The following is a 25,121-nucleotide window of genomic DNA, read 5'->3' on the forward strand; positions in this document are numbered from 1 at the left end:
TAGAACCTTCCATGAAGCATTAGTGTTAGCAGAGGGCAGATCAAAGCACAGCAGGGAAAGCTGGCATAGGACTGGTGATTACAACCTGCTGCTAATGCACCCACATCACACTGACAGCGGCCCAGGCAAGGAATGCATCTCCTCAAATATTTAACTGTCGTGGAAGTTGGATCATATTTGTACTGATTCTTTGAGTGCTTTTAATGACTCAGGTAGGAACACAACCACAATAAACGATTCATTAACAATCCCTTTTGTTGCTTCTGTAATGTTTTAACTCCCTGCGTCTCTGCTTTGATGACTAAACCTCATTCTAATAAAGGAACTTCTTGCAAGACTTTTTATTAACAAGCCTCCCAGTGCTGATTCCAGCTATAGAATCATCCAGCACAGAATCAGGCCATTCAGCCCATTGTTGAAAGAACTATCTAACTAATCCAACTCTCCCCTGCTTTTCCCCATACCTCTGCAGATTTCTCCTTTTCAAATATTTACCCAATTCCCTTTTGAAAGTAATTATTGAACCTGCCCTTTCAGACAGCACATTTTGATTCTTTGGTCAATTACTGTAAATCTCTGTCCACCGGTTAATGACTCTCCTGCTACAGGAAACAGCTTCTCCGTATTAACGTCAGCAAATTCCTTCATGAGATTGAACACTTTGATTAAATCTCCCCCTGATTAAATCTCCCCCTAATCCTCCCTGCTCAGAGGAGGAGAACAATACCCTAAAGGCTGTCGAAATTAGCACCCATATGATTTTAACCCTCCCTGTCTGTCAGAAACCGGGCGTGAGGCCAGTTTATGCCAATCCCAACTTTAACCTGCTCTGCTGAACAGACATCAAGGCACCTGGCAGAAACAGGCAGATCTTCCTTTAATTACACAGGTTGGGCACTGGACCTGAATTTAACTCTGTCCGAACAGGAAAAGCTGCAAGAAGATGATTAGGACTAAAGGCCAGAATTTTTCCGTCAGCAAGTTGGGGGCGGGGCCCGCTTGCCCATCAAGGGCAAAATTCTGCCCAGAAGAGGCCCAAACAGCTCAGTTGTGTTTGCTTTCTTTGTCAGATCAGGAACTGCAGGAATGATGAGCAGGGCTGCACAAGGAAAGTTTAGACATCCCCCCACCCTGGGTATACCCCCTACCCTCCTGTAAGACCTTCTCAATACCCAACTCTGTGACTTACCTTACGCTGCATGAGCTTTCTCTTCCCACTCACCCCTTGTGGAAACTTGCAGCACATTTCAGACAGGCAGCTGACCCAAGAGACAAGATCACCCAGGTCCCCCAAAGGCAGGTAGTACTCTCCCCTCCTAGATCCCACTCGCAGTTAAAATTCGGAAAGGCATCAGCTCTGGCCTACCTCGGAAGGGCATGTTGGCCCTGGTCTTCAGGTACATCCTGTTGCATCTCTTGCTGTGGACCCATTTGACGTTGTAGCCCAGAGTGTTGCAGCGATTCTTGCGGCAGCTCAGACACATCCCTTTCTCAAAGGATCTGTGGTTGTTACACCGGTACGCCTTGCATGGCTGGTCCGTGTACAATAGGGAATCGATGAATAAGTGGATCGAGCGTTCATGTTCGCACTTCACAGCTTCTGAAAATGCTTTGGGAAGAGAGGCACTTGTTGAATAAATCTTGCTTACACATGGGCTTACAGATTCCAGTCTGTGACAGGAATCAGCTCAGATGCTGTATCAGCAGCTCCCTTAAGTGGTCTGGGCCATCTGCTTTATTATACACTTTAACCCCTACTGCCCTCTTTGTGTTAGTGTCATAGCAGGACTATGAAACTCCCTTCTAATCTGAGTAAGAAAGGTGCTATATAAATGGACATTCTCACTCCCTCAATGTCACAATACAGATTCCTTTGCATCCAACTTCATAAAAGATAGGTGATGGTGACTCCCACGTAAGTCTATTAACCATCATGAGCTGAAGGCTCATGTCCCTTTTGGCTAAGAATGCACTCCGGTCTCCATCATTGAATAGCATACCAGAGCAGAGAGGTAGATACTTGTATTCAAATTCATTTGAATGTTTTAATGAGTTTTTTTGGTCTGTTACAGATAATCTCTCAGGTACAGCAATCCCATAAGTGACTAAGTCTTTATGTACTCAGTATCCCCACACTGCCCAATATCTAAAATTGGAGTCATTGGGAATCAGGGGGAAAATTCTTCACTGGCTGGAGTCATACCTAACACAAAAGAAGATGGTTGTGGTTGCTGGAGGTCAGTCATCTCAGCTCCAGGACATCACTGCAGGAGTTCCTCAGGTTAGTGTCCTAGGCCCAACCATCTTCATCAATGACTTTCCTTCCATCAAAGGGTCAGAAGTGGGGATGTTTGCTGATGATTGCACAATGTTCAGCACCATTTGCAACTCCTCAGATACAGAAGCAGTCCATGTCCAAATGCAGCAAGACCCGGACAATATCCAGGTCTGGGCAGACAACTGACATCCGCACCACCCAAGTGCTAGGCAATGACCATCTCCAACAAGAAAGAATCCAACCATCTCTCCTTGATGTTCAATGGCATTACCATCGCTGAATCCCCCACTATCAACATCCTGGGGGTAACCGTTGACCAGAAACTGAACTGGACTAGCCAAATAAATACTGTGGGTACAAGAGCAGGTCAGGAGCTGGGAATTCTACAGCGAGTAACTCACCTCCTGACTCCCCAAAGTGTCCACCATCTACAAGGCACAAGTCAGGAGTGCGATTGAATACTCTCCACTGGTCTGGATTTCCCACAACACTCAAGCAGCTCGACACCATCCAGGACAAAGCAGCCCACTTGATTGGCACCCCATCCACCACCGTCAATATTCACTCACTCCACCACCGATGCACAGTGGTGCAGTGTGTACCATCTATAAGATGGACTGCAGGAATTCACCAAGGCTCCTTGGACAGCACCTTCCAAACTCACGACCACTACCACCTAGGAGGGCAAGGGCAGCAAATAAATGGGAACACCACCACCTGGAACTTCCCCTCCAAGTCACTCACCATCCTGACTTGGAAATATATCACCGTTCCTTCACTGTCACTGGGTCAAAATCCTGGAACTCCCTCCCTAACAGCACTGTGGGTGTACCTACACCACATGGACTGCAGTGGTTCAAGAAGGCAGCTCACCCCCACCTTCTCAAGGGCAATTAGCGATGGGCAATAAACACTGTTCTAGCCAGTGATGCCCACATCCTGTGAAAGAATAAAAAGATTCAAAAAATCATTCTCAAGGTGAACTGAGAATCAGTTTAGTGAGACGAGGTCAGGTATGAAAAGTTCAGCTCCTCTATTGAAGTTGCAGGGTAAAAATAACAACAAAATTTCACCATGACTGAACTAAGGATGGTGGTGTTTGCTGCCACTGCATCTGCAAATGTAGTCGCAGTGCATGTGATGTCACTGTCAGTGAACCCGCAGGTAGCTGCCTGCATCAAAGAACAAAGGAATTGAACTCAATGTAATGCAGAAAGTGGAGTTTGTTTAAAACTTAGACATACATTGAAGGTTCAAGTTGTTTATTGAAGCCTTCAGGTCTTGTGTACAGTGGTGAGCAAAGCAGCAAGTGGGGCAGGAGGGGGGACAATGAGTGGAGCAGCAAGGGGGGCAGCGAGCATTCAGCAGGCAATGATTGTACAACGAGAACACCAGCAAAACTGTGCATGGGCGCTGACTCCCTGTTCCAGGAGATACAGTGACTACACACCTCAATAATCTTATTAGCTAGCTCATAGAATCTTTACAGTGCAGAAGGTGGCCATTCGGCCCATCGAGTCTGCACTGGCTCTCTGAAAGAGCATTCCACCTAATGCCACTCCCCCGCCTTATCCCCGTAACCTTGCACATTCTTTCTTTTGAGGTAGCAATCCAATTCCCTCCTGAATACCTCGATTGAGCCTGCCTCCTCCACCCTCACAGGAAGTTCATTCCAGACTCCAACTGTCCTCTGGGTTAAAAAAATGTTCCTCACATCACTTCTACTCCTTTTGCCTATTATTTTGAATCTGTGTCCTCTAATTCTTAAGTGAACAGTTTCTCATTATTTACCCTGTCCATACCCCTCATGATCTTGAATACCTCTACCAAGTCTCCTCTCAGCCTTTTTTTCTCCAATAAAAACAGACTCAATCTCTCCAATCTAACCTCATAGCTACAGCTCTTTATCCCTGGAATCATTCTTGTGAATCTCCTCTGTACTCTGTCCAAAGCCTTCACATCCTTCTTCAAGTATGGCATCCAGAACTGGACTCAGTACTCCAGATGAGGCCTAACTAGTGTCTTATATAAGTTCAACATGACCTCCTTACTCTTGTACTCAATGCTCCTATTAATAAAGCCTAAGCTTTATTAACTGCTCTCTCAACATGCCCTGCCACCTTCAATGACTTATGTACATATACACAGAGGGCCCTCTGTTCCTGCACTTCATTTAATGTTTCTCCCTTTAGTTTACACTGTCTCTCCATATTCTTCCTGCCAATATGAATCACCTCACACTTCTCTGCACTGAACTTCATCTGCCGAATCCACCAACATGTCTATGCCCTTTTGAGGTTCAAGGCTAATTAAATTTTCCTGTTCCTCACTGGCCCGGAGTTTCAGATGATTGGGTGAGTTTCCTCTTGCTAGACACCGGCTTCCTCCCCAGATCAAGCTGACTGACTGCCCATGTGTCCATTCCTTGCCCTTATATTCTGAGTACTCAAAGGAAAGTGTGTGGTCTCTCCCTCTGGCTGCAGCTCCATTTAGTGATTCACTCGTGGGTCTGTCAATAAAATTCGCTACTTCCCTCAATCCCGCCCCTTTCAGGAATCATTTCAAATTATCTGTCTTTTGCTACGCTCACAATAGGGGCCATCCCGCCTCTCAACTCTGCTCTTTGTAGATTTTGAGCAGTTGTCGTTTCACAAGCTGGCTCACCTGGCTTTTATACTTATCTCTGTGTCTGACTCAGCAACAATTACACACTTTCTCCAAGTGGCTTCAACCTGTCACTTTTAAAACTATGCTAAATCCGTGTTTTAAAACACAACACTTAAAAATAACTTTGTTCCAAATCATTCTGTGACGATAAAGTTTAAAAGCCCCAAAGTGTGACAGACTGTGAATTGTGATGTCACTACTGAGCTAAAGCAAAAGAATTTCTTTTGTACTGTTTCCTGCAACTAATTGTCAGCATAAAGATGAATTACAGAATCATCACAGAATAAAGTCCCCCCTACCATCGGCCTTAATCTTTATGTCAGTACAGGGTCCCTGACTACACCAGCAGGAACATCATTTGCATTGAGACTTAACAAGTTAGTGATAAATTTACCTTATGAACCTACATCTCCTAGACCTGGATAGCAATTGTTCCAAACCCCTTCGCCTACAGTGGGGAGACATTTGTAGGATCATACAGCACAGCCAAAGGCCATTCAGCCCAGTGTGAAAGAGCTATCCAATTTGTCCCACTCCCCTGATCCCCAAGTCTCACAATTCTTTTCAATTTATCCAATTCCGTTTTGAAAGGTCCTACACAATCTGCTTCCCAGGTAGTGCAGTCCAGGTCACAACTCGTTGTGTAAAAATTCTCATCTCATCTCTAATTCTTTTGCCAATTATCTTAAACCTGTGTTTTCTGACGTTTCAAGTCATACCGACTCGAAACGTCAACTGTGTTCCTCTCCGCAGATGCTGTCAGACCTGCTGAGTTTTTCCAAGTATTTTTGTTTTTGTTTCAGATTTCCAGCATCCGCAGTATTTTGCTTTTCTCTGACTATCCATCCCTCTGGCAATGGAAACTGCTTCTCCTTACTCCATCAAAACCATTCATAGCTTTAAACGGCTCTATGAAATCTCTTAACTTCTCTCTATTTTCATCCTTTCATAGGATGTGGGCTTCGCTGGCTAGGCCAGTATTTATTGCCGATTCCTAATTGCCCTCGAGAAGGTGGTGGTGAGCTGCCTTCTTGAACCGCTGCAGTCCATGTGGTGTGGGTACACCTACAGTGCTGTTAGAGAGGGAGTTCCAGAATTTTAACCCAGTGACAGTGAAGGAACGGTGATATAGTTCCAGGTCAGGATGGTGAGTGGCTTGGAGGGGAACTTGCAGGTGGTGGTGTTCCCATGTATCTGCTGCCCTTGTTCTTCTAGGTGGTAGAGATCATGGGTTTGAAAGGTGCTATCGAAGGTGCCTTGGTGAATTCCTGCAGTGCTCTATTGACAACAACCCCAGCTACTCCAGTCTCTCCACATGATTGAAGTCGCTTATCCCAGTACTATTCTAGTAACAATCTCTGTATCTTCATCCATCGTTCAGGGTTGGATCTAAACTCATGTTCCAGAATGGAAACTACTCAATCACTGTTCCACCCAGTTCCTCCTCTTACCAAAGATGCCAAATGTGGCAATGTTGTTCACAGCCTTCTGTAGGTCACAGCCAGGTTGGAAGCTGCCTCCATTCGGGTAGATGTCAACATGTCCAATTGGCTGCCGAATCCCAATGCTGATTCCCAGAGATTCCCTGGTGAAAGTGTGGAGAACGTCGACAAAAGTGGCATCATCAGGAGAAAGCCGGCCATGAGCATGGGTTCCTTCAAACACTGGTCCAGCTGGGTCCAGCCCTAAAATGAGGATTGGAAAATTGGATTTTAATAATATGCTTTTTCTCCAAAATGTGGTTACCTCATTTTAACATTCTTTTCACAGTTTACACAGCCTTCCTGTTGTGCAATGTGTTATCCCAAGATGAACACAGGCATTGACATCAACATTGCCCAGGCTTTGCAAGGGTCAGTGGGGCAGGGGGTGTAAGGGTTTTCAGACCATTTTCATTGAGTAGGGGAGCGTCTGCCTCCACTTTATGCCTCGCGCTAAAGGCTGGCATTGTGCCATCCAGATAATCACAGGGCACAAACACACTATCCACCTTGAATCTGCCAAGGATACAATCAGCCAATCAGAAACATTCTCACTGCACTACCTGTAATCCGGCCAATCTTATTAGCTGTGTGACTCCCTGCAAAGCCAGCCACATGAGCTCCGAGGCTGTATCCAATCAGGTGCATCTTGTTAAGTGGATTTTTTTCTTGTTTCTATGGGGACAATAAAAACAGATGCCATTGATTTAAACGGAAATCATGTTACAAAATAATTAAATGTGCCTCTGGCAGCAGTTGATGTTTGAACCTCCTCACCTCCAGCCAATCAATGAGTTTGGCGATGTCTTGACCAACCAACATGGTATTCTTGGCTGCTATTGGGTAATGCTGGTGGGCCCGATCGAGCCAATCCACAACAAGGACATTAGCATCAGGCTCTGTATGGTACAGAGCGATTACTAATTTCTCAATCCAGCTCTCAAACATTCCACTCACCTGAAAATGTACAAACAAGTAGTTAGTCCCACCCTTAACAAGTTCCTGAGCAGCTTCAGTAACATTAAGAGCACCTTAGGGTGGGTCACAGCCTCTGCCACGCAGAGTTTCTGCATCAGGGCCTAACACCTGCACCCCACCCCGCACCCCCGCCACCCCCCACTTGAGGCCTCAGCTTTTATTTGCGCATTGTGCTGGGTATAATCAATTTAAAGCACTCACACTCCAGCCGTGGATGATTAGGAAAGTCTTGGTGGTGCTGTTGAAGCAGCATTTGCTCAGAGAGTCCACTTGCCCAGGGATTATATAACACAGGTCTTCATCTGGTTTTGACACTCGGCGCAGTGAGAACCTAGTCTTAATGGAGTTCAGATTTTCAACATCATTGCTGTGGTGTTCAGAGACACTATCTGGAGAAACAGGCAGAGGGATAATTTAGCTAAATGTTTGCTGATACTTGGAAGAGCTTGGAGCAAGCAGGCATCCAACTGCTATAGAATACACCCAACACACTAGCAAGGATGGCAGAGGGTCAAGGAACATATATGGGTTATGATTGAAAGGCTAAATGAACAGAAACACATTATTCCTGACAGCACTCCTTCAAGTCACATGGATTGTAGACTGATCGTCTATCAGGCTGGACGCAATATTCAACTCATCTCCTTCATGAAGTTTGCTCTTTAGTTCATTTCCCAAACATTAGAAAAGGAACAAAACCCTGCTAGTCTTCTTCAACATATTCCTCATGGAATCAATGTTGTCATAACTCTGGGAATCCCTCCCTCTACTGCCCAATCAGCACGTTCAGTTTAAGTTGGATGTGACTCACAGAAATTGTTGAACAGCTCATATCACAGAAAGCCAGTACCTTCATATACTGCACCTTCAGAAAAGACCTCTCTCTATTGAACTGTAACATGGTTTACTGCATGACAATATGAACTCAGCAATAGTGAGGATGCAATAATTTTGGGTAGTGTTGCTGCCAACTCACTTTAGCTGTTTTTCCCATAATGTTTCTCCCCAGTTGCCCTCAGAAACGTGGTGGGGGGTGGTGGTCCATCTTGAATCAGTGCAGTCCATGCAATGAAGGTACTCCCATAATGTCATGTGATAGGGAGGTCAAAGGCTTTGACCCAGCAATGATGATGAAGTGGGGTTAGTGTGTGACTTGGAGTGTAATTTGGAAGTGATAGTGTTCCCATACATTTTTTGCCCTTATCCTTTTAGATGGTGAAGGTCACATGTTTAAGAGTTGCTGCTGAAGATCATTGTGTAGAGGGGCTGGCTGATTTAGTTGGTAGGTGGAGTGCCAAGCTGGCGTAAGGTGAACTACTCACTGCAGAATATTCTGCCTCTAACCTGTTGTAGTATCCATGGTATTTACATGGCTGATCCAGTTGAGTCAATGGTGACCCTCAGAATGTTAATGGTGCAGGATTCAGCAATGTTAATGCCATTGAATGTCATGAGTAGATGCTAATGTTGTTGGAGATGGTCATTACCCGAAACATGTGTGGCATGAATGCTTCTTGGCGTTTATCATCCCAAGTCTGGATATTGTCCAAATCTTGCTGCATCTGGAAGGGGAATGCTCAATTGTCTGAGGAATTGCAAATTGCAAATAAGCAATATGCAATCATCATGAACATTCCCATTTCTGACCTTATTATGTGGGGGAAGCTCATTGATGAAGCAGCTGAAGATGGTCGGGCCTAGGGCACTGCCCTGAGGAACTCCTGCAGTGATGTTGAAATGATTGAAATGATTGGCCTCCAACAACCACAACCATCTTCCTTTGTGTTAGGTATAACAGCCAGTAGAGTGATCCACCCCCACCCCCACTACAATGCCTTCCCCATCACCATCGCCCCAACCCTGTCCCAATGACTCCGGTTTTGATAGGGCTCCTTGATGCCACACTCTGTCAAATGCTGCCTTGATGTCAAGGGCAGTCACTCTCACCACACCTCTGGAATTCAGCTCTTTTGTCCATGTTGGACCAAAGTTGTTGTGAGGTCTGGAGCCAAGCGGCCCTGGCAGAACCCAAACTGAGCATTAGTGAGCCCTGGCAGGTTGTTGGTGTGTAACTGTCAATGATACTTTCCATCATTTTGCTGATGATTGTTGTCCATTCAGCCTACCCTCAATTTGCCTGATTTGATTTGTCCTGTGTTTTGTAGGCAGGACAGACCTGAGCAATTGTCAGGTGACACCCGTGCTGTAGCTGTGCTGGAACAGCTTGGTTAATGGTGCAGCTAGTTCTGGGGTACAGGATTACAAGATTCAGGGCCGTAGTACCCAAGGTTTCAGAAAAACAGATACTGGGTGCAAACAAATGGTGTCTGAGCTGCACACAAACAATTACAATGCAGCCCATGATTGACTCCATTTTGGTTGAGGGCTGGAATTCTGCAAAGTAGGAAGATGGGGCATGTACATGCAAATTGTTGGAAGCTGGATGGTAAACCAGTGGCAGTAATATAGGAACACTTAAAGAGTCTTCGGAAAAGACTTATCAGTAAATAAAATGGGTGGAAGAAACAAGTAGCTACGGTACAAGTCCAAAGTGTTTCTTTAGAACCTACAAGAATGGGGGATAGGTTCAGGAGGGGTAAGGGGATTTTCCCCTGGATACAGATGAAGTCAGGTTACTGGAGGTTATAAAGTTTTGTCTCTAAGGGAGAAGTAATCTCTTACTCCTCCAACAAAACAAGTAAACAAATTAATATTTTGAGAGCCACTGGAGCAGTTCAATCATTGGTGGTGGCCAATGAAACAATTTGTCTTCCATCTGGTTTTATGAAAGAAAAATTATTAATTGGGGTATTCATGGGATTTATGAACCCTTTCCCTTGTACAAAGTTGATTTATGAAGTAACTTAGTAAATGTCACTGTGGGGAATTGTCCCTTGGTTACCTATTGTATGGATATTTTATACAGAGTCATGATTTGGCAGGTTTGAAAGTATTAGCGTTTCAGAGTTTCAAAAGACCAGTTGAGGTGAGAGAACTGGAGATTTTGCAAGAGGAACATCCTGGACTGTTCCCCAATCATGTAGTAAATAGAGCCCAAGTGCATAAGGCTGGGCAGGCTGCAGCAGAAAAACAACTAGCCCAGTGACAAGAAAAGTTAGCATCAAAGATGCAAGAATGTCAAAGACTACGTAAGGAACCAGGATCTTCTAAGGAAAAGCTGATCAGTGTAGAGAACCAACTTTCACACACAAAAGATGAGTTAGATAATTAAAAACATGCCTGAGGTTCTAGCGTAATTACAGAGTGCGGCGGAGGGACAGGCTGAACATCTTGGTTTCTGCATTCCCTTTGTCAACTGCCTACAATGGAGCAATTGAAGAAGTTTGTTCAGCTGCCAGGAAACAAAGTGATTCTAGTTAAGTAACTGGGATGGTGCCCTGACTGCAATACAGGATGTGCTTAATGGGAGTAGTGAACTACTTTGTGAAGCACAGCCTGAAGGGGAGACAGGTTGGCAGAATGCCTCCATGCTGTGTGGCGTGATAAACAAACCCACCCGATTGGTTTCTGGCATGAAAGGCCCACCATGGCACCCAGGGTTTTGGGCTTGAAAAACAAACCCATATGACAAGGTTAGGCCGGAGCTGAAGGGGCAGCAGCTGAGGTGCTGTCATTAGCTTGGTGCTGCTGAGGAGTTGGGGCTCGGAAGCCCAGGAGCAGTTGTCAGCTCCATGTAGCTGGCAGCTGGAGCAAAGAGAAACCCGTGGTGAGCAGTGGTTGCCTGCTCAGTACAGCTAGATAGCTGGAATTGTGCAGGTGGTTAGATGCTGGTGTGCAGCCCAGCCAACTCAGTGGGTCACAGTCTCGGGCAAAGTGATTGATGGGCTGGGAGGTGAGCAGTCGTTGGGGCAATTTAAGCTGGAGTCCTGTTGCCTGACAAACTCATTGCACCCAGAAGAGGCAAGAGGACTTCCTGGCTGAGTTAAAAATGCTGTTGAGGGAAATCAGAGGCTATCTCCTCGAAGGAGATGTCACTGACATCTGGGTGGGTTGCTGAGAAAATTTCTGGAATCGGCCCCAGTTGTATCTGCCATTTAATGTTCAGTTTACAGTATGTTCAACCATAGTTTATTGTTAGTTCATGTTTACCTCCTGTCACTTCTGGATATTAGGTAGATAGTATTGACTGTTTACTTTGTTGATTCCCATATACTAAAAATTCTTCTGTTTGTTTTAAACCATAGAATCTTGTGGCTATATTCTTAGTAAATACCTGGGATCTCAAATTTTGTCAACATCAATCAAAGTGTTACTGGTCCCTCACTGGATTGTAACAGTGCGACCATGTTCAGCACATCAGGCAGGTGAGTGCCTGCTATCCTGGCAGCAGTCATGATGCTTTTATTCAGTGCCAGCCTGCTGTTTCCTCAGTGTTTGAGTCATCATGTCAAACCAAAGGGTGGCTGCTGGGACAAGGGCCATCTGCTGACCACCTGGCTCACGACTCCATGACACAACCCAGCCACACATTGACAGCATGTGTATAATGAAAGCCATGCTGTCACAGGGAGCAGACCACTGGGGTGCTCAAGCTCAGTTCCACAGCCTGGAACATTCTGGAAGAGTCTTGCAGGTTAAATTCATTGCAGTCTGCATAATCTCACCATCATGAGGGCACAGCTCTTGCCAACAGGGATACAACAAACAGCTGAGGAGGAGGAGGTAGGGGGACAGGAGGTAGGGGGACAGGAGGAAGGGAGAAGGCCACCAACACATCTCCTTTCCAGTCAGCCTACCTCTGATCACTTCATTCCAATATGGTTCCACAGAACACAAACCCAGATTCCCATTCTACACACAAACACATTCTCTTCTGTCTGATTCTGAACTTCACAGTCACAATGCTGAAATAAAAACCACCACAAAACAACCATTCCAAACAATGTTATCAAACAAACCATTCAATATTCCATATAAAAGTTAACGTTTGTCACCCTTGTGCATTCCCTGAGTGAGTGTCTTCCGAGTGCCTTTCCCAGCCTAGTGCTCCTACACAGTGCTACCCCAGTGACTGCTGCATGGCTGCTGGAAGGCTGCTGACTTTCACTGGGGCAGACTGCAGCTGGCCTTGCGGGATGACCTTGAGCTACTCTGGGCCTTCGGGGGCCCAGCTTTGGACTGTACCATAGTGGTATGGGTGGCAGCAATCTGAGCCATCTGGGAGGTAGCAGGGACACTGGTGGAGTGGCAGTGGTGGGAGGATGAATCCTGTCATCCTGAGAGAGCAGGACAGAGCTCCATGAAGCCACTGCCTCTCCTCTAGGGTGGAACCTCAGCAATCCTAGTAATCTGTTGGAGGACAGATTGCTGAAGTACACTTACAGCATGTCACTAAAAGCCCCTTTGAACACTACAGTGTTACTACCATGTGAGGAGGGCTAAAAATTGACTCCCCTAATTTATCATTCCATGTCTGGCTGTAACAGGGTTTTGTTGTGAATTTAGAGAGGATGTACTTTGCCAATACTACAGGTGTCCCACCATGTACACTTTCAGATTTTAAAGAATTAGTCGGACAGGTTTTCTGAGTTTAAATCAAAGAATGAGTTTATTGACCTAAAGAGAGAGAGAGAGAGGAGAAGAGAGAGAAAAGGAGAGAGAAAAGAGAAGAGAGAAAAGGGGGATAGAGAGAGAGAAGAGAGAGAGGGAGATGAGAGACACAGTCTTTGTAGCCTTTCAGTATATCCTTCCGCTCTCTGACCTGGTAAAACTTCTTGAAAAGCCTTGCCGTCTGTATTGTCCAGAGGAATTCAAATACGATGTCTGCTGTAGTCATTGTGTTGTAGAACACATAATTACATTTTTGATGTCTCATCTCAAGAAACTTTTAAAGAGCAATAGTGCAAAAGTCAACAGGAGATGGGGATGTTTCATGCTTCCTGCCAGGGGTGGGGTGGGGGGGATGGAAATGTTGAGAGTCTGTTCCTTTTCATCCCACTTGGGGCGGAATACAAGTTGTATATTCGGCTGGCTGGCAGTCTTTCTATTGTCTTCATGGGAATATAATTTATTATAATCTAGCCAGAAAAAAGCCATTAAAAATTATATATTTTTCTTTAAAAAGAAAACACATCCTCAGAACAACAGCCATGATGACAGCAATCTGAACCTGCGGGGCAGCAAGCTGAAATTTCCTGACATCAGTCTGAGCTTCCACTGCAGTATGCAGATGTTAGGTGGGTTCTGCTTGTGTTGTAATGGAAACTGAACCATCAGCATCATGGTCAGATCCAAAAGTGTTGTAATGGATTTCCGCATTGGAAAGAATGCTCTCCAAACTCAGGGGAAAACCCCCGTGCCGAGCTGGTGCCACATTCCACCACACTCCTTGACAGTGACAGCAGCCTCTCCGATAGGCCTGTCAATGCACCAAGCATTACACTCTGCAATCTCTTCAGGCTTTTTCTGTATCTCCATCAAATTCCTCATCAGTGTGCAACCTCGTTTTCCGTCAAACTGCTCCCTGGGTGATCCTTTCCTCCTGGCCTGGCTGCAGCCCACTCATGCCCAGTGAATCACCATGTTCAGATGCACCTCAATGTTGTCCTCTAAAGTACCAACAGTGTTCATATTGGAACTGGTGACTGCGAGTGTGAGAGTGAGCAATGGCGTTTCTTCATCATCATCAATGCTCTGCACCACTTGGGCAGAATTAATCTACACTTGGAGAGATGGGGATTAATCAAGGACAGTCAGCATGGTTTTGTTAAGGGGAGGTCATGTCTGACCAATTTGTTGGATTTTTCAAAGAGGTGACCAGGTATGTAGATGAGGGCAATGCATTTGACGTAGTCTACTTGGACTTCAGCAAGGCTTTTGATAAGGTCCCACATGGGAGACTGATAATGAAGGTAAGAGCCCATGGGATCCTAGGCAATTTGGCAAATTGGATCCAGAATTGGCTGAGTGGTAGGAAGCAGAGGGTGACGCTCGAGGGGTGTTTTTGTGACTGGATGCCTGTGTCCAGTGGGGTTCCACAGGGATCGGTGTTGAGTCCCTTGTTATTTGTGGTGTATATAAGTAATTTAGACTTGAATGTAGGAGGGTTGATCAGTAAGTTCGCGGATGACACGAAAATTGGTGGGGTGGTAAATAGTGAGGAGGATAACCTTAGACTACAGGAGGATATAGACGGGCTGGTCAGATGGGTTGATCAGTGGCAAATGGAATTTAATCCAGATAAGCGTGAGGTGATGCACTTGGGCAGGACAAGCAAGGCATGGGAATACACAATGAATGGTAGGACCATGGAAGTGGCGAGGATCAGAGGGACCTTGGTGCACATGTCCACCGGTCCCTTAAGGTAGAGGGACAGGTAGGTAAGGTGGTTAAGAAGGCATATGGGCCGAGGAATAGAATATAAGAGCAGGGAGGTTATGCCGGAACTGTATAAAATGCTGGTTAGGCCACAGCTAGAGTATTCCGTGCAGTTCTGGAATCTACATTATAGGAAGGATGTGATTGCACTAGTGAGAGCGCAGAGGAGATTTACCAGGATATTGCCTGGGCTGAAGAGTTTTAATTATGAGGAGAGATTGAATAGACTGGGAACAAAAACAGAATTACCTGGAAAAACTCAGCAGGTCTGGCAGCATCGGCGGAGAAGAGTTGACGTTTCGAGTCCTCGTGACCCTTCAACAGAACTGAGTAAAATTAGGAGAGGGGTGAAATATAAGCTGGTTTAAGGTGGGGGGGGGAGAAGTTGGGGGGGGGAGGTGGTGGTTGTAGGGACAAGCAAGCAGTGATAGGAGCAGATAATCAAAAGATGTCACAGACAAAGGAACAAAGAGGTGTTAAAGGTGGTGATATTATCTAAGAGAATGTGCTAATTAAGAATGGATGGCAGGACACTCAAGGTACAGCTCCAGTGGGGTCCCTGGTCCACTCCTCCATCATCTCCTACTCCTCAACCCCCACCTATGGCACCTCCTCATGCCCACGCAGAAGATGCAACACCTGCCCCTTCACTTCCTCTCTCCTCACCGTCCAAGGGCCCAAACACTCCTTTCAAGTGAAGCAGCATTTCACTTGCATTTCCCCTAACTTAGTCTACTGCATTCGTTGCTCCCAATGCGGTCTCCTCTACATTGGAGAGACCAAACGGAAACTGGGCGACCGCTTTGTAGAACACCTGCGGTCTGTCCACAAGAAAGACCCAAACCTCCCTGTCACTTGCCATTTTAACACTCCACCCTGCTCTCTTGCCCACATGTCTGTCCTTGGCTTGTTGCATTGTTCCAGTGAAGCCCAACGCAAACTGGAGGAACAGCACCTCATCTTTCGACTAGGCACTTTACAGCCTTCCGGACTGAATATTGAATTCAACAACTTTAGATCTTGAACTCCCTCCTCCATCCCCACCCCCTTTCCGTTTCTTCCCCCTCCCTTTTGTTTTTTCCAATAATTTATATAGATTTTTCTTTTCCCACCTATTTCCATTATTTTTAAATCTATACCTGTAATGCCCTGTCAGTCTTTCTACCCCACCCCAACTAGAGCTGTACCTTGCGTGTCCTGCCATCCATTCTTAATTAGCACACCACCTTAATATCACCACCTTTAACACCTCTTTGTTCCTTTGTCTGTGACATCTTTTGATTATCTGCTCCTATCACTGCTTGCTTGTCCCTACAACCACCTCCCCCCCCTCAACTTCTCTCCCCCCACCGCACCCCCCCCACCTTAAACCAGCTTATATTTCACCCCTCTCCTAATTTTACTCAGTTCTGTTGAAGGGTCATGAGGACTCGAAACGTCAACTCTTTTCTTCTCCGCCGATGCTGCCAGGCTTGCTGAGTTTTTCCAGGTAATTCTGTTTTTGTTTTGGATCTCCAGCATCCGCAGTAGTTTTTTGTTTGAATAGACTGGGGTTATTTTCCCTGGAGCAGAGGAGATTGAGGGAGGACATGATTGAGGTGTATAAAATTATGAGGGGCATAGATAGGGTAGACAGGAAGGAACTTTTCTCCTTGGTGGAGGGATCAATAACCAGGGAGCATAGATTTAAGGTAAGGGGCAGGAGGTTTAGAAGGGATGTGAGGAAGACCTTTTTCACCCAGAGGGTGGTGGAATCTGGAACTCACTGCCTGAAAGGGTGGCAGAAGCAGAAACCCTCATAACATTTAAGAAGTATTTAGATGTGCACTTGCGATGCCATTGCATACAAGGCTATGGAACTAGTGCTGGAAAATGGGATTAGAATAGTTAGGAACTTGTTTGATCGGCGCAGACTCGATGGGCCGAAGGGCCTTTTTCTGTGCTGTAGATCTCTATGACTCTATGACTTCGTGCTCCCACATCACAGCTAAGCAGTTCTTGGGTATCTGAGAGAAGAAAGGCACAGGGTGGGGTTGCAGAGGGGGAAGAGGGGAAAGTACGAGGTAAATTAACCATCTGCAGCTTCTATGTCAGAAGACATTGTGGGATGAGGGAAAGTGAGATGTGAGAAGGTTAGTTAGGTAGGAACATACTGCCATCTTCAATGGCCAGGTGGTCACATAGTCAGCACTGTTTCTTCCATGGGGATGAGGGTATGGAGCAATGACTGTCCCTGCTGGTTGGATGTTGCTGCATCTGGTCATACACCCCCTTGACCTCTAATAGAGAGGGAAGTGTGTCAGGGTGTAATGTGCCTGCTATAGTTCAATAGCTGACAGTGTGTGCAAGCTGAGAGATGGGAATGTGAGGATTGTGGCAGTTACGTGTGAGAGATGAAGCTATGAATCATGCTTGATAGAGGATGTTGGTTGGTGAGTGAAGCCAAGGTGATCAGTCTGTGAAGCAAGTGGTTCATTTGTAAAGGTATGGCTTTTGAAGAAGCTTTCATTCGAGCGCCTCATGTGAAGTCAGTGGTATTGTTGCTGGACTAGTAATCCAGAGACCCAGGGTAATGCTCTGGGGACCAGGGTTCAAATCCTGCCATGGCAGATGGTGAAATTCAATAAAACTCTGGAATTAAAAGTCTGATGATGACCATGAAACCATTGTCGATTATTGTAAAAACCCATCTGGTTCACTAATCTGTCTAATTCTAGGGGAAGGAAATCTGTCATCCTTACAACCCCACAGCAACGTGGTTGACTCTGAAATGGCCTAGCAAGCCACTCAGTTGTATCAAACTGCTACAAATCCACAAAAAAGGAATGAAACCTGACATCAACCTAGACAATGGCAATCGCAGCCCTGTTGACGCTGCAAGGTCCCCCTCACTAACATCAAGGACTAGTCAAGCAACATAGACATCCTCATGGAATCATTCGTACAGATCATGTCGTAGATATCACCATTCCTGGGTAGACCACCCATCGGCAGGACAGACCCAGCAGAGGTGGCGGCACAGTGGTATTCAGTCGGGAGACAATTGCCCTGGGAGTCCTCAACATCAACTCTGGACCCCATGAAGTCTCATGGTCTCATGGCATCATGGGTAAGGAAACCTCATTACCACATACTGCCCTCCCTTAGCTGATGAATCAGTGCTCCTCCGTGTTGAACACCACTTGGAGGAAGCACTGAGGGTGGCAAGGGTGCAGAATGTACTTTGGGTGGGGGACTTCAATGTCCATCACCAAGAGTGGCTCGGTAGTGCCACTATTGACCGAGATAGCTGAGTCTGAAAGGACATACCCGCTAGACTGGGTCTGCGGTAGGTGGTGAGGGAACCAACAAGAGGGAAAAACATACTTGACCCCTGCCTGCCGACTGTCCACGACAGTGTCGGTACGGGTGACCATGGCACAAGTTGTTGCAGAGACGAAGTCCCACCTTCACATTGTGGACATCCCCCATTGTGTTGTGTGGCACTACCACCATGCTAAATGGTTTCGAACAGATCTAGCGACTCAAGACTGCTTGTCTGTGAGACGCTGTGGGCCATCAACAGCAGCAGAATTGTACTCGAACACAATCTGTAACCTCATGGCCTGGCATATCCCCCACTCTACCATTACCATCGAGCCAGGGGATCAACCCTGGTTCAATGAAGAGTGTAGGAGGGCATGCCAGGAGCACCACCAGGCATACCTAAAAATGAGGGGTGAAGCTGCAATACAGGACTACTTTCGTGCCAAACAGCATAAGCAGCAAATGATAGACAGAGCTAAGTAATCCCACAACCAACGGTTCAGATCTAAGCTCTGCAGTCCTGCCACATCCAGTCGTGAATGGTGGTAGACAATTAAACAATTCACTGGATGAGAAGGCCACACAATTATCTGACCCTCAATGATGAGGGAGCCCAGTGCAAAAGATAAGGCTGAAGCATTTGCTATAATCTTCAGCCAGAAGTGCCAGGTGGATGATCCATCTCGGCCTCCCCCAGAGGTCCCCAGCATCACAGATGCCAGTCTCCAGCCAATTCTATTCACTCCACATGATATCAAGAAATGGCTGAAGGCACTGGGTACTGCAAAGGCTATTGGCCCTGACAATATTCCAGCAATAGCACTGAAGACATGTCCTCCAGAACTTGCTGCGCCCCTAGCCAAGCTGTTCCAGTACAGCTACAACACTGGCATCTACCCGGCTATGTGGAAAGTTGCCCAGGTATGTCCTGTACACAAAAAGCAGGACAAATCCAACCCGACCAATTACCACCCCATCAGTCTACTCTCCATCATCAGTAAAATAATAGAAGGGTTCATCAACAGTTCTATCAAGCAGCACTTGCTTAGCAATAACCTGCTCAATGGGAACTGGGGGAAAACTCCCCGCTGGTTGGAGTCATACCTAACAGAAAGGAAAATGGTTGTGGTTGTTGGAGGTTAGTCATCTCAGCTCCAGGACATCACTGCAGGAATTCCTCAGGGTAGTGTCCACAGCCTAACCATCTTCAGCTGCTTCATCAATGACCTTCCCTCCATCCATAAGGTCAGGAGTGGGGATGTTCAGTGATGATTGCACAATGTTCAGCACCATTCGCGACTCCTCAGATACTGAAGCAGTCCATGTCCAAATGCAGAAAGTCCTGGACAACATTCTGGGTGTTCCCATTGACCAGAAACTGATTTGGACTAGCCATATAACTGTGGTTACAAGAGAAGGTCAGAGGCTAGGAATCATGCAGCGAATAATTCACTCCCCAAATCCTGTCCACCACCTACAAGGCACAAGTCAGGAGTGTGATGGAATACTCTCCACTTGCCTGGATGAGTGCAGCTCCCACAACACTGAAGAAGCTGGACACCATCCAGGACAAAGCAGCCCGGTTGACTGGCACCCCATCCACAAACATCCACTCCCTCCACCACCGACGCACAGTAGCAGCAGTGTGTACCATCTACAAGATGCACTGCAGGAATTCACCAAGGCCCCTTCAACAACACCTTGACAAACCCACGAGCACTACCATCTAGAAAGCCAAGGGCAGCAGATAGATGGGAACACCACCGCCTGCAAGTTCCCCTCTGAGCCACACACCATCCAGACTTGGAAATATATCGGCGTTCCTTCACTGTCACTGGGCCAAAATCCTGGAACTCCCTCCCTAACAGCACTGTGGGTATACCTACACCACATGGACTGCAGCAGTTCAAGAAGGCAGCTCACCACTACCTTCTCAAGGGCAATTAGGGATGGGCAATAAGTGCTGGCCCGGACAGCGACGCCCACATCACATGAATGAAAAAAAAACAGCGTTGGTGCCACACAACACGGTGGAGGGTATCCTCAATGTGAAGTTTGGAATTGGCCCCACAGTAACACTAGGTTAGCTGTGTGAGTCTTGCTCCTTCAGCCTTCATGGAAAGATTAACAATTAGATGAACTGTATTGATTCATTTAACATTTAGACAACCAGAAGATTAGGTGACAGTAGCCTGGTAATATCTTGCAGGCACTCAATCCTTCCCCCTTGCCACATTCTGCCAGATAATGTCACACAACTTTCGCACACATCCCCACCTCACAGTGCCCTTGCAATATCCCACAGGCTCCGTCCCCCTATCACACTCACACACGTTGGAGGGGACAATAAAGAACGTCAAGGCGTCCCTGCGATTCCATTGTACCTGCCAAACTTTAAATAACATTTGAATAAAAAGTCACAAACTCCAAAATAAATGCCAAAATATTCACCTTCCCACACTGTTTAAAACACAACACAGTTAACCACACCTAAACCTCTTGCTTTCATCATACCGGTCATCAGGAGCCTGTCCCTTTAAGAGTTGGTGTGTAGCATTCCATCTAAACTGTATGAACAATGAACTGCCAGTCACTACATTCCGCTCAGTCACTGACCCTGCGCCACACTAACCGGAATCACCAGTGCCAACCAGCAATCACGCCATCGGCACACACTCTGCGTCTGATCAAATTCAGAGACGAGGCATTACTGCCGCTCACGTGAATCAGGGTCACAGTCCGACTGTTCCCTTTCACCTGGGAGCATGGGTTTCTCTGCAATATCCCATACTACCACAGGAACATGCATTAAGTGACCTTAATATTGTGAAATGTACCAAGGAGCTTTACAGGAGCGTGAGTACCATCATAGCCCTGCATGCACACACTCACATTCATACATACACATGCTACTCACATGGATGGGAGTGTGAACAGAGGATGCACACATGGGGCAGACCTAGAAACACATGTGGACACACAGGTACACAAACAGGGACACAGGAACACACACAGTCACACATGATACATGCAGAGCAGACAAACTGACACCTGCAGATACACACATGGACATACAGATACAACTGTCGATTCCCCCACATTCTCTCTCCCACAAACATACACGATATTTTGGAAATGGGCACAAGATGAAGGAAAATAAATTGCATTCATGTTTATTAAATATACAAGTTCTTAAAATATTGACGTTCTCAGATAGTCCGCAGGGCTTCTCTGCTCAGTTAGCTTTGCAGTTAGACTATTAAAAAGTGCTATTTCTGGGGAAGGGGTGCGGGGTATCAGGGCTCCTGGAAATAATTTCATTACCATGACGATATTATAGACATGCAGTGATCAAATGACATTAAATCATCGCATTAGAAGTGATGGTTTAGTCACGAGTTTACAGCGTGGTGGGAAAGCTTGCAAACTCTGCTGCTGGGTCCCTCTAAGAACCATTAAACAAATCCCGCAAAGAATCAAGCGGAATTGGGATCAGACTTGCTTGTGAAGGCATGGGGGAGGGCGTGTGGAGGGTCAGTGAAGGTCAGCCAAATGCGGAATTCTGTAGGCTGCACTTTGGTGGGTCTCACACTGCAGTGGGCTCGACTGTTCAGAGCACAGGGAAAGAGAGAGACCGGGAGACCCACACTGTCCCTAACAGTCAGTGGAACGGGAATAATACTGCACCTAAAAGGAGGCTGCTGTTCATTAATAAATGTGACTCTGACGCTAGATTGAAATTCCTGGGCGATACGCAGTCAGTCCTTGTGACTTACCCTACATAAGTAATAAGCTGTTAACAAAATCTCATTCTCAGAAATCTCACATTCCGAAGTTAACATCCCTGGCACTCTGTGTTCGGCAGTCATGCATTACAGTTACACAGGCCTCCCTGTCCTCAGGCACATTTCCCTTTATTTAGATCTTCAGGATTAGTGTCAAGACTCGAGTTCTCACTCTCTGCTTTGCTGCCCAGAGACAGGGGTCCGGGAGCAATAAAAACTCAAAACATTCAAGTAAAAAAAACTTCAATAATTGGAATCAAAACTGACGATGTAGACAAGCCCTTCACAATGAACTCCTAAGAGCTTCACATTGGAAACTGGTGGAGTTTAGAAAAGTTTGTGTCCTTAGAATATTAGTTTAATCAGTTATCATTTTAAAATCAGTTATCATCATTTTAAAATCCAATCAATCCCATCACTCTCTATAACATCCTCTATTTCTCTTTCACCACTTTCTCTTTAACCCTCTCTTAAACCTTTTCTTTCTCTTTCATCCCTCTCCCTCACCGTCTTCACCCTTTATCATGTTTGCATTCTCTCTCTCTCTTATTCTTTTCCCACTATCTCTCTCTCTCTCTCTCGTTCAGTCCTCACTCACCTGTCGCGTTGCCTGCCCTCACTTTCTGGACAAATACTTGTAAGATGGTGAAACCGAGGAGTAGGGGAACGAGAGCCTGAAATAGCCGGTGTCCCATGGTGAGAAAGCAATGGCCCAGATGGAAACTCTGCTGCGGGCAGACTGTACTTTCTTTCTGGCCCAGAATGTGCAGTGTCTCTGAACTGCTGTGTGGGAGCGAACCTCCAGTAGGCACTGAAAGAAACTCAACACATTCACACTTTAAATAACTCCAGCACAGTCTGATTGGCCGAGACAAGGGCTCGTCTCTCGGCAACTGCAAACTTTCAGTCCATTTCAGCGGCAAGCAACAACTTTCAGTCTGAACTCATACTCACTCCCACCAACTCATACCCACTCCCACCACATCATTCCCACTCCCACCACATCATACCCACTCCCACCACATCATACCCACCCCCACCACCTCATACCCACACCCACCACATCATTCCCACTCCCACCACATCATACCCACTCCCACCACATCATACCCACTCCCACCACATCATACCCACTCCCACCACATCATACCCACTCCCACCACCTCATACCCACTCCCACCACCTAATACCCACTCCCACCACCGCATACCCACTCCCACCACATCATACCCACTCCCACCACCTCATACCCATTCCCACCACCTCATACCCACTCCCACCAACTCATACCCACTCCCACCACATCATACCAACTCCCACCACATCATACCCACTCCCACCACCTCATACCCACTCCCACCACCTCATACCCAAGGCATAAACTCAAACCCACTCCCACATCATACCCACTCCCACCACATCATACCCACTCCCACCACATCTTACCCACTCCCACCACCTCATACCCACTCCCACCACCTCATACCCACTCCCACCAACTCATACCCACTCCCACCACATCATACCCACTCCCACCACCTCATACCCAATCCCAGCACCTCATACACACTCCCACCACCTCATATCCACTCCCACAACCTCATACCGACTCCCACCACATCATACCGACTCCCACCACCTAATACCCACTCCCACCACCTCATACCCACTCCCACCACCTCATACCCACTCCCACGACCTCATACCCACTCCCAGCACCTCATACACACTCCCACCACCTCATACCCACTCCCACAACCTCATACCGACTCCCACCACATCATACCGACTCCCACCACCTCATACCCACTCCCACCACCTCATACCCACTCCCACCACCTCAAACCCACTCACACCACCTCATACCCAATCACACCACCTCATACCGACTCCCACCACCTCATATCGACTCCCACCACCTCATACCCACTCCCACCACCTCATACCCACTCCCACCACCTCATATACACTCCCACCACCTCATACACACTCCCACCAACTCATACACACTCCCACCACCTCATATCCACTCCCACAACCTCATACCCACTCCCACCACCTCATACCCACACCCACCACCTCATACCCTCTCCCACAACCTCATACCCCCTCACAAACTCATATCCACTCCCACGACGTCATACCCACTCCCACCACCTCATACCCACTTCCATCACCTCATATACACTCCCATAACCTCATACCCACTCCGACAACCTCAAAACCACTCCCACCACCTCATACTCACTCACAACGTCAAACACACCCCCACAACCTCAAACCCACTCCCACAAACTCATACGCACTCCCACAACCTCATACCCCCTGTCACAAACTCATATCCACTCCCACCACCTCATACCCACTCACAACCTCAAACCCACTCCCACCACCTCATACCCACTCCCACAGCCTCATACCCACTCTCATAAACTCAAACCCACTCCACAACCTCATACCCACTCCCACAGCCTCAAACGCACTCTCACAACCTCAAACCCATTCCCACAACATCATACCCAGTTAAAACCTCATACCTGTTCCCACCACCTCATACCCACTCCCACCACATCATACCCACTCCCATCTTCTCATACCCACTCCCAACACCTCATACAAACTCACAAACTCAAACCAACTCCACAACCTCATACCCACTCCCACAGCCTCATAACCACTCTCACAACCTCAAACTCTCTCTCACGACCTCAAACCCACTCCTACGACCTCATAACCACTCCCACCACCTCATACCCACTCCCACCACCTCATAACAACACTCGCCACCTCATACCCACCCCCACAAACTGATATCTAGACACACAATCTCATACACAAACCCACCACCTCATACCCACTCCCACCACCTAATACTCACACCCACAAAATCATACCCATTCCCACAAACTCATGCCCACTCCCACAACCTCAGACCCACTCCCACAAACTCATATCCAGTTCCACAACCTCATACCCACTCCCACACTCAAACCCATTCCCACAATCTCATAACCACACCCACCACCTCATAACCACTCCCATAAACTCATTACCATTCCCAGAATCTCATACCCAACCCCCCCACCTCATACCCACTCCCACCACCTCATACCCACTCTCACAACCTCATAGCCACTCCCACCACCTTATACCAACTCCAACCACCTCATACCAACTCCCACAACCTCATACCCACTCCCACCAACTTATACCCACTCCCACAACCTCATAAACACTCCCAGAAACTCATACCCACTCCCAGCACCTCATACCCATTCCCACAAATTC

At 46.8% G+C, this 25,121-nt stretch overlaps 1 protein-coding gene across 1 annotated transcript in view; it reads right to left on the bottom strand.

Moving 5' to 3' along the window:
- Positions 1–22,708, bottom strand: part of LOC144673140 (lipoprotein lipase-like) — a 33,249-nt gene extending 10,541 nt beyond the window's left edge. The window contains exons 1-6 of the mRNA XM_078535131.1: positions 22,432–22,708; positions 7,606–7,793; positions 7,204–7,383; positions 6,990–7,101; positions 6,397–6,630; positions 1,367–1,609 (exon numbers count right to left, since the gene is read on the bottom strand). Of these exons, the coding sequence (XP_078391257.1) occupies positions 1,367–1,609; positions 6,397–6,630; positions 6,990–7,101; positions 7,204–7,383; positions 7,606–7,793; positions 22,432–22,528 (1,054 nt within the window). The 5' untranslated portion in view covers positions 22,529–22,708. The remainder of the gene's footprint in view (positions 1–1,366; positions 1,610–6,396; positions 6,631–6,989; positions 7,102–7,203; positions 7,384–7,605; positions 7,794–22,431) is intronic.
- Between the last annotated feature and the right edge of the window lie 2,413 nt (positions 22,709–25,121).

The sequence above is a fragment of the Cetorhinus maximus genome, unplaced genomic scaffold (assembly GCF_964194155.1).
Source record: "Cetorhinus maximus unplaced genomic scaffold, sCetMax3.hap1.1 HAP1_SCAFFOLD_303, whole genome shotgun sequence".
In the NCBI taxonomy this organism is placed as follows: Eukaryota; Metazoa; Chordata; class Chondrichthyes; order Lamniformes; family Cetorhinidae; genus Cetorhinus; species Cetorhinus maximus.